Source organism: Carya illinoinensis, chromosome 15, assembly GCF_018687715.1.
Source record: "Carya illinoinensis cultivar Pawnee chromosome 15, C.illinoinensisPawnee_v1, whole genome shotgun sequence".
NCBI lineage: Eukaryota > Viridiplantae > Streptophyta > Magnoliopsida > Fagales > Juglandaceae > Carya > Carya illinoinensis.
Window position 1 is genome coordinate 42,873,205 of NC_056766.1, and position 10,327 is coordinate 42,883,531.

General features: G+C 34.6%; 2 protein-coding genes across 2 annotated transcripts; both read left to right on the forward strand.

The window, feature by feature from the left end:
- The first annotated feature begins 71 nt into the window (after positions 1-71).
- Positions 72-1,566, forward strand: LOC122296961 (protein FAR1-RELATED SEQUENCE 5-like). Its single transcript, XM_043106756.1, has 5 exons — positions 72-122; positions 212-298; positions 407-496; positions 581-647; positions 731-1,566. Exons 1-5 carry the CDS (start codon positions 72-74, stop codon positions 1,564-1,566), a joined length of 1,131 nt encoding a protein of 376 aa, XP_042962690.1.
- Positions 1,567-1,634: 68 nt separating this feature from the next.
- LOC122296962 (protein FAR-RED IMPAIRED RESPONSE 1-like) lies at positions 1,635-3,839 on the forward strand. The gene is made up of 4 exons (XM_043106757.1): positions 1,635-2,831; positions 2,926-3,063; positions 3,236-3,301; positions 3,813-3,839. Exons 1-4 carry the CDS (start codon positions 1,635-1,637, stop codon positions 3,837-3,839), a joined length of 1,428 nt encoding a protein of 475 aa, XP_042962691.1.
- Positions 3,840-10,327: the final 6,488 nt, after the last annotated feature.

Genomic DNA, 10,327 nt, shown 5'->3' on the forward strand with positions numbered 1-10,327 from the left:
AAGCTTTGTCCACTAACATTTGGGTGTAGTAGATACTGTGCCAAAGCTGAAAGAGCTCCTCAAATCCGGTGATGGGCAAAGAGGAAACTGGTAGGCCATCCATGCCTTCTACATCGACCCAGGTATGATACAAGAATTGGAAATTTGTCAACTCGAACGCTGGTACGGACTGTAGCTTTAATTTAATGCAAGTTATGTATGTATATTGTAGGGATATCATGGTACTGGAAATCCATATAACCTGCCATATATGATGCCTACATATCCAAATCCATATCCGTATACTTGGGGTAGCCAGGTCATATTATTTTGTATATTCAATGTTTCGTTTTATTTTATATTGTTGTCGGTATTGTTTTTTTGCCTTCGTGGGTTTGACTCATTGTAATGGAGTGGGTAATTGCAGCATTTGGCAATGCCACCCTTTGGGCCAACCATGCCATACCCTCCGTCAACTAATCCGGAGGAGCTGAGACTAGGTGAAGATACAACGCAGGTTGTTATTTAAGGTCATTTATTTTATGGTTTTTCTTGTACCTCCGTATTTTCCTTAATGAATAACACAATATTCAAAATACAGCATTCATCCATGCCACATGACGAACCAACTATGCCATTTAGTGTCGAAAGTGAGAAGAATGTTGGAGGTACATTTTTATGTATATCATATTAACATCTATTGTATATAATAAAAATCTTGCTTCCTAACCTTCTTGCATTTCCTTTTTAGAAACTTCACCTGACAAAAGTTTATCCCCAAATGTGGAGGATCAGTTTGAAGTATCAGATGAAGATAATAAAGTTGAGCCTCCAAAAGCTGGTATGAAATTTGGGTCTGATAAAGAGGTTTTATCATATTATAAACGATATGCCAAACAAGAGGGTTTTGGGGTTATTATAAGAAGGACGAAGAGAGATATAGATGGGAATGCAAGGTATGTGACGATTGCCTGTGCACGTGGCGGCAGGTACTATCCATGCCATAGTAACTTATCAAAGCCACGACCAACGACAAAAACGGATTGTAAGGCGAAGGTTAATGCTCGCCTAGTGAATGGGGAATGGGTGGTGACCAGTGTCGAGCTTGTTCACAATCATAGTACTGTTAGCCCTAAAAAAGCAAGATTTTTTAGATCTCACAAAAATTTAGATGAATACAGTCAGAGGATGCTTGACTTGAATGATAGAGCAGGTATTCAGATGCATAAAAATTTCAACGCACTTGTGACTGATGCCGGGGGGTATGAGAACTTAGATTTCCAAGAGAAAGATTGTAGAAATTTTATTGACAGAGCTCGACATTTGAGAATGGGTAAAGGAGGTGGGGAAGCACTGAACGACTATTTTAAGAGAATGAGGAAAATGAATGATGGCTTTGTGTCCGTCATGGATGTGGATGATGAGTTTAGAGTTAGGAATGTCTTTTGGGCTGACGCAAGAAGTCGAGCTGCGTATGAGTATTTTGGTGATGTGATCACGCTCGATACGACATACCTCACAAACAGGTACGGAATGCCATTTGCTCCCTTCGTTGGTGTCAACACTACGGACAGTCCATACTTTTAGGGGCAGGCTTGATTTCAAGCGAGGATACAAGTACATTCGTATGGTTATTTGAAGCATGGTTAGAATGCATGAATGGACGGGCACCCCACGCCATCATAACAGACCAAGACAGGGCAATGAAGAATGCCATTGCCATTGTATTCCCGAACACAAGGCATCGATATTGTCTCTGGCATATAATGCGGAAACTTCCTGAAAAATTGGGATCCCACTCAGCATACCATGGGTTGAAGACTGCCATTCAAAATGCAGTCTACGATACACAGAGTTGCGAAGAATTTGATGAGAAGTGGGGGCAGCTAATGCATAACTATGCTCTTACTGATAATGCATGGTTGCAGGGGTTGTACGCCGAGAGATCATATTGGGTACCAGTTTATTTGAAAGGTGTATTTTGGGCTGGTATGAGTACTACCCAACGGTCTGAAAGTATGAATGCCTTCTTCGACGGATTCGTGCATTCTGGTACGACATTAAAAGAATTTGTCGATCAATTTGACAATGCTTTGAGGAAGAAGGTGGAGACGGAGACGACAGCTGATTTCCATTCCTGTAACCAAACAATCCCATGTGTTTCCCCATTCAAAATTGAGAGGCAGTTTCAGTCATGTTACACGAATGCTAAATTTAAAGAGGTCCAAGCAGAGGTTATAGGGATGCTTTTATGTAACCCTTCACTTGTCAGCACACAAGGTAGCATTTCTACCTTCGATGTTTTTGAAGAAATTTCCACCCCCGATGGTCAGTCCAAAATTATGAAGTACATAGTTTATTTGAATGAAAAGGAATTGGAAGTTAAATGCACTTGCGCCCTCTTTGAGATGAGGGGGATTATTTGTAAGCATTCATTTAAAGTATGTCAGATGAAGTACATTCATGCTTTGCCAGATAAATATTTGTTGGACCGATGGCGGAAAGATACAAAGAGAAGATACACACTGGTTAAGAGTAGCTACGATGATTGTCGGGTCAATCCAGATGCACGTCGGTATGAGGAAGTTGTTAAAAGATGTATACGATTTGCCACACGTGTATCTCGAAATGAAGAGCATGTAAATGCATTCTTTCAGTTTTTGGATGACTTTGAGTTGAAGTTGGTAGGAGTAGAGCCTGTCACTTGTTCAAGAAAGGTGAAAGAGAATGTGGATGCTAATAGGGGTAAGAAAATATTAAGTCCACACGTTGTTCGGGGGAAAGGGAGGCCGCCAACGCGAAGAAAGGTCCCGATGGTTGAGAAGGCTGCTGGGAAGAGAAAGAAGAAACAGGTATTACGTTTTGGTTCGTCGCTTGTATTTCCATGAAAACGAATTGCATACATATGGGTTCGTAATTTGTGTTTTTTTCTATTTTCCAAATTAGATCAAGAGGAAAATATTTGACGACGAACCACAAAATCACAACAATCTAGTGTCAGAAGTTGGTCATAATGTTGACGACGTTGTTATCCCAACCCAGTGTAGTAATTTAACACAAGAAACGCCACTAGCAAATGACGAGGTGTGAGGTTATTTCCATGGGTGTTAAGATTTTCATTTATTTTAGAATGCAGTTTTTCATTTTTAATTTCTCTATTATAGTAATATGTTTATTTTGCATGTGATTAGGCTATGCCAAGCTTGCCCCATGATACTTAGAATTGGATACTGTATGTGTATCTTGGATATCTCAGTATTTTGTGTCATCTGAGGTGGAAGATACAGCTTGGACATTTGATTTGAGCAACTATGGTAAGCACGTTTGAAATCTAGTAGATGTTTTTTAATTTTATGCAATACAAAGATATATCACATAGCATCCAATTTTTATCGGGTTTATGTTTTACTAGGTTTGCTTTATTTTAATTTCCTTAATAGCGTGTATATATATATATATATACAACTTATAACTAGCACATCTGAGAACACCCTTGATGTACTTAAACATAAATTTCACTCTTTAACATATATGTGGTTGTGCACATGCAGTTTTTTATGGGGGGAGAGAATGATGATCATCATCATCTTGGTCTACTACATTGAAATGTGGGGAGTGTAGCGAATATTATCTCGACGTCCGACCCATACGAAGTGAAACATAACATACCATTGATATGTTATATATTTTATTTATGGGATTTAGAAGCTTCACTTCTGAAACCATTGTGCTTTCTAATTTATATGTTATGAACGATTTCTATTTTCTCAAGTTTATTATATATGTGGCGGATACACCAGTAATTTTTTATATTTTCATTTAATATCTTGCAGGTACTATTTGCAGATGATAGGAGGTGATTTTTGATCCCACTCAACTCTGTGGAATGTGTATGTATTTTGCCAATATTTTGGAGGCTATGGCATAGGAGTTGAAATTTAACTAACTTTTGTAGAGGAAGTTGAAAGGAGAAAGTATTTTGTGCAGGAATTTGTAAATGAAAATGTGAATTGTGTATTTGTAAATGTTGGTTGTATATGAAGTGGCTGGAAAATTTGAATATAAAAATTGTAATATGAAGTGGAGCAATTGAATGCAGCAGGTAGTGTAGAAATCGGTCATGAGTTGCAAATAACTCCAATATTAGTGGATTTTTCATGTTGTATTTGATAATATTGCCTATGATATTACAACAGCTATGGTGGTTGCCTCATATAACAAGGTTGTCCACAAATATAATTTTTAACTTTGCCTAATCATTGAGATGAGTTGACCATGCGGAAAGACAATTTCCATTTCCAAGAATTCCCAAATCCGGCCAATCCTATACAAAGAGAACATGCTTTTAGGGGCAGATTCTAATTAATTCACTATAACATAATATTCAATTGGCATTTTACAAGACATGCATACAAAGTGTAAATGTAGGCATGTAAATGCATAAAACAACTCAAAATCAGTGGATATTACAAAGCAAGATGATACTGACAAGTACATAATCTTGGCAAGGCAATACAATAGTCCAAAAATCTTGCCAACCTTACGGAGTGTCATGCAAAATTAATATCCACACCAAGTTGTCATAATTGTACATCTGGCTTAGGATAAGATAATGCCATTTACATCTAAAACTAATCCGATACATGAACATTTAGAACCAAGATTTTACAAGAGATAAAATCCAAAATATACACAATAGAATACGGCCAATCCTATTCTCTAATATCCTTATTCCCAGTTCGCCCTCTTGCTTGTTAACCATGTGCTCTCTGTCCAGTAGTCTGTCCTTTTCTTTTTGAGCTTCATATTCACGCAACAGTAAAGCATCCTCCCTATTCCGAAGTTCATTCTCTCTTGTCTTGTTTACATTCTCAAGTACTACTGATTGAAATATATCTTCCCCAATGAAGAATTGACATCTTGGTTCTCCCTGTGGACAATTCAAGAGTTTCAAACTCCATACAAGGAAATTTTTGTATTTACTTTCAAAACCAATCCAAAAAAGGGGAGGTTCATTACCGTGTAATAATTCGGACAAGCATAAAATTTCCTTCCAGGATTTTTGTGGGTGTGGGAGATCTTTAATGGCGATTTCAACCCACACCAACAATTCGGTGATTCAATTTCAATATCATTAACTACAGTGGATGATGATTGACTTGATGCCATAGTTGATCTACATGATGATCATAGTAATTTACTTGACAAAAATATTAAGCAATAAGGTAGCATTGACTACTTTTTAAGTGCAAAACAGAATTATTAATGGTTAGGATTCATTTTCATAATTATTGCAAGATAGAAGCATTATATAAAACAGAATATAAATAATGATATAAACAACTCGAGCATCATATAAACCACGAGGCAAGTATAAATCTGGGTGCAACACTTTGTTCACATAAGTGTTACATAATTTTTTAAAGAGAACATGTATAAATACCGATGGGTGTAGTAGATAAAACTATAAAATGCTAACAAGCAAAAACAGATTTAAAATGCTACCAACAAGGTAATTGTATTGCATTCTGGGAATCAAAGCATATGCCATTGCCAACCTTACTCCATTCCTGCTTTCGCATACCAAAAAAAAAAAAATAATCAAGTTATATAGAACCGAATACCAACAATATCTTGAAAAATTCAGATGTGAATAAGAACGATGTTTCCAGCTTTAGCAATAGAAACATTCATCCCCAAATACAGAATGGGGCAGCAGGGTAGTAATACGTTTGTTGACTTCCCTATTATAACAGGGTTGTCCACAAACATATACCTCAAATCCACACTATCAAATATAAGAACTTAACCTGAAAACTAGTTAAAAATTTTCTACTCGAGTCAAATTCCAGGATCAATTCCAGATATCAACACAAAGCATTAATTCCAGGACTTCTAACATTACTATACCAAAACACTAGCAAATATAGGAACTTCAGAGGAAAGGAAGTAAAAAATATTAAAAACATTGAAGAATCTTGTATTACATTTATAGGATAAACCAAACCAAAAAATCTATAACCCAAAAGGTAACAGTAAACCAAGTACAAACTCACAGGTAGAAACATACAAGGGATTCTAGTGGTATTCAAGGGATTCTAGTTGGAAGAATCTCAGATGCAGATGCCACCATCTTTAATGACAAAGGGAATGACCTCCACTTTACAACAGACCAAAACTAATTTCAGATCAGTAAACAAGACACAAATAATTCATAGCCTATGCTCCAAATATAGGCCCTGCCTCACCTGCAGTTGTAGACATGATTTATCTCAGAAATGGCATACGTCAAAATTTCTACTCCAAACCCACACCAACTCCCAAATTCACAACACATGTATATTGGCAAGGCCACAAAATACTCCGAAGATGTTGCCAACCTTACTTCCAGAAATGCAATATTATATCCACATAAAGCAACACAACTCGTAGCATAATAGAAAAATTACATGAGAAAAAGTCTACATCGAGACAGAAAAATTACATGAGAAGAAATTCCCGAAAAAAAAAACGCAATGTGAAGAAATTAACAAAAATTTGCTAACATTCTCTCAGCACATCAAGTCAACCCATTTTATACAAAACCAAACAAATGAGCAGACCTAGCCATTTCAATCCAGCTTACCAGACATATTTTTACTTAAGATTGGGATCCTATGTAGGCATGTACGGTGGAGACAGCGATTTGGCAATGCGAATTGAAAAAACAACTAAAAAACGTACCTTCGACGAATCGGTCTACTGGCTTGGGGCTTTCGGAAAGAAGGGGTGAATGGGAGCGCAGGGCTGAGAGATCAGTGAGAGAGAAGAGAAGGGGTGAGAGATCGGTGAGAGAGAAGAGAATGGGTGAGAGAGGGAGAAGGAGAAGAAGAGGAAATTTTCTATCTGGACAAGAAATTTTTAGGCGAGTGGTGAATAAATTTTCTCGGTGTGCTAAAGAAATTTTCTCGCCGTGCGTTCGTGGTTCTAGCTGGAGAAGAAATTTTCTAGGGTTCGGCTGAGAAAGAAGGGGTGAGATAGAAGAAGAAGAAGAAGCCGTCGACTGAGAGGGAGGAGTTGAGCAAGAGATCGGAGATGGTCTGAGGGAGAGCTGAACGGCATCGTGAGAGGGAGGAGGACTAAGGGAGAGCGTTCGGAGATGGTCTGAGGAGAATGAAGCGTTCAGAGATGGGTCTGAGGAGAATGACGCTGGGTTCCACTGACTAATTTGAAATTGGGTGAAAAAACCGTGATGTGGCTCCGGACCGGGTTCGCCACGTAAGGAGTGCGGAGTGCGTTTGAAAAACCGGAGGTTGAGTAGCTTTTTTCTATTGAATTATGTACATGTAAATGATATTTTTTATAAATATAAGATGAATTTAAATTTTAATTATTTATTTATATAAATTTTTATATTGGATTAGTTTTTTTTATTATATAATAATAAAATAATATGAGATGAATTTGACTTTAACTATTTACATTAAATTTTCGCATTAAATTATTCATTTATTCATTATATAGTAATGAGTAATTAATAATTAAAAAATATTTAATTTTTTTAATTATTAATTTATTTTATTTTATCATATTTTACTATTATACCTATTATATGTTAATTAGTAATCATATTCTAATTAAATTATCTAGATGTTTATAAATGTAGATGGAGAGGAGAGAGTGTTATAAAAAATAATAAAATATATATTTGGTCCTTAAACAGTAGACATCAAATTTGAATTTCGGTTTATATATACTGTAGCTCAAAATTAAATGATTTGAGTTTGCAGAATCCATTGTGAGCCTATTTTCATCTCTAATAGCTAAAAAGTATAATATTTTTATATATAGATAATCTGGTGAGAGTACTCTTAGATTTAAGAAAGCATGTTTTGTTCATTAAAATCTTATGCTAAAGCATTAAAGCTTAGTCCTTTGTGGGATTAAGGTTTAGTTGGTATACTATGGCATGAACTAAAGCATATGCCATTTACACTCTTTTTAAATTTTCAAAGTATAATCTTTCATGGAATTCCTGCATTTTCATGTAATAGATGTGTAATATTTTCCATCATTATGATGATGACACTTACTTTTTGAGCAATATTTACAAAATATGAACTTGAGACATCGTGATTAATCGCGATCCATTTTCTAATCTTGTGTTATTGTTCGTGTTAAAATATGTATATTACTGTGTTAAGAAAAGAGAGAGGTTCCATTGTAAAAACAAAATTGCAATATTTGTTAATTATCATTCTTTCATAATTCATTAATATGAAGTAAATATTTATAATTTTTTTCAATTATTTAGTATTTAATATTTATTGCATAATTTTTCTTATTTACTTCCAAATGGCCTTAATATATATATAGTTCTTCTATCGTTACCGAAGAAATCACCCGGAAAAGTATTTCGAACTGTGCATTTCTCTTTTTTAATTTTTTTATGCATTTTTTAATCTTCATAAACATTTAAAAAAAATAAAAAATCACAACATTATTTAAAAATAATTTCTTAATTACTAAATAAAAAAAATCGGAACATACATTCAAGACATATTCTGTAGAATTAGTATTTTTAATATTATATATATATATATATATATATATCTTTCTATAATAATAAGCATCTACTCACTGCTACAAGAATGAACAATAAATTCTCATTCCGTTTCCATGTGTTTCATATCTTCACTCATTCCGTATGTTTAGTCTTTTTTGTCCTTTTACATCTTCATTTTGTGTCCGTTAAAATAAAGATGTTTTGGTATTTTGCAACTGTGTCAGAGGGTCGGCTGCTTTATTTTTTTCTCTCTCTTTTTACTTTTCTACTTTTCTCGATTCTTCTTCTCTTTGTCTCTCTCCTCTCTTATCTCTTCGTCTCTGCTCCCCATCTTGCCGATCCACTCTACTCTCTCTCTCTCTCCACGTTTTTGAATTTATGTATTATTTTGTTTATAGATTTGATGATTTGTGATTTTTGTTTGCAAAAAAAGGAAAATATTACTCTGATTGGCTTGAAGATCGCGGTAACTTCAACTCCGTGCCTTTTTGCTTTTCAACTCCTCACCCATTGCGACAAGCAGATCATCGGCAGCTACGTTTGTGGCGAAGGGGTATTATTATTTTGTTAGTCTCTCTCTACCTCTCAGCTTTCTCTGTCTCAGTTTTTCTTCAAGTCTCATATTCTTTATTTTTCTCTCTTTTTTTCCTACATCAATCATTAAAGAACTAGGAAAATGCTAAGATTGGTGGCCTTTGGGTCAGATCTTGGAGGATTGAATATTGCGTTTTTGCATGGTGGATGACTGATGAGCCAAAACCCAGTAAGCATTTTATTTTTTTATTTTTATACTGTTAAATGTTCGATGATATGTTCTGGGTTTGCATGCTCTCAGTTTTTTGTATTTTTTGTGTGAAAAAATAGATTTTTTACATGGGGTTGTTGGCTCTCTCTCTTTGGATTTGCAGATTTGTTGTTCGTTTGTTGGCTTTCTCTCTTTGTAGTTTCTTGTTCTTTTTTCCTTGTCATTTCTTATTTTTTTTTCAACTGGGTTATAGCTTTTTTTGGCCATGTGATTTAAATTTAGATCTTGGTACTTATAATAATTTTCTGCATCCCATTTTCTCCAATGAAAAGTGGTGTATATCTTGGATTTAAATGCTCCAATCAAATTAAAATATCTGAGTCATATTGTGAAAATAAAGGACTTTTATTGCATGAGCCAATATTTATAAGTGGTTCATGTAAATAAATATATCTTCCATTTTCTATTTTGCCACATTACTGAACAATCTTTACGTTACAGATTATTGGTGAAATATATATATCTGGTCCAAGAACATAAGCTGCTTGGAAACCTAGTTGGAGTGCTTAGGACATGATTGTGTAGACCATGAGAGGGTCATAAAGTATTGGGCAATCATTGGCGTGAGCTTTCTTCAAAATTTAATTTTCCACGTGTATATTGCAAGAATAATAGATGTGATGTTCTTTTGGTTTTTTTTTTCTTTAAATTATAGTTCATTATCTATAGTTCAATTTCTATTTTTATCTTTTTTTAACAGATACTTCATAAGATCTTTGAAATATCAAAGACAACACAATTTATTTGTTGCTTAAACCACATCTGGAAATTAATGCCACCATAAATGTTTCATCTTAATTCATTGTTGCTAGATGAATTAATGTTTCTTTGTTGCTTTTATTTTTTGTATCTTCTACAATACTGTGATAACCCGCTTTTGGGTATATTTTCACTGAAGTGTTGTTTTTATTTTAATTAATATATTAGTTTATTTATTTTAATTTATTGCGTTTTAAAATTGGTTTTTTTTTTATTTGTTTGATGTGTTTTATTTATTT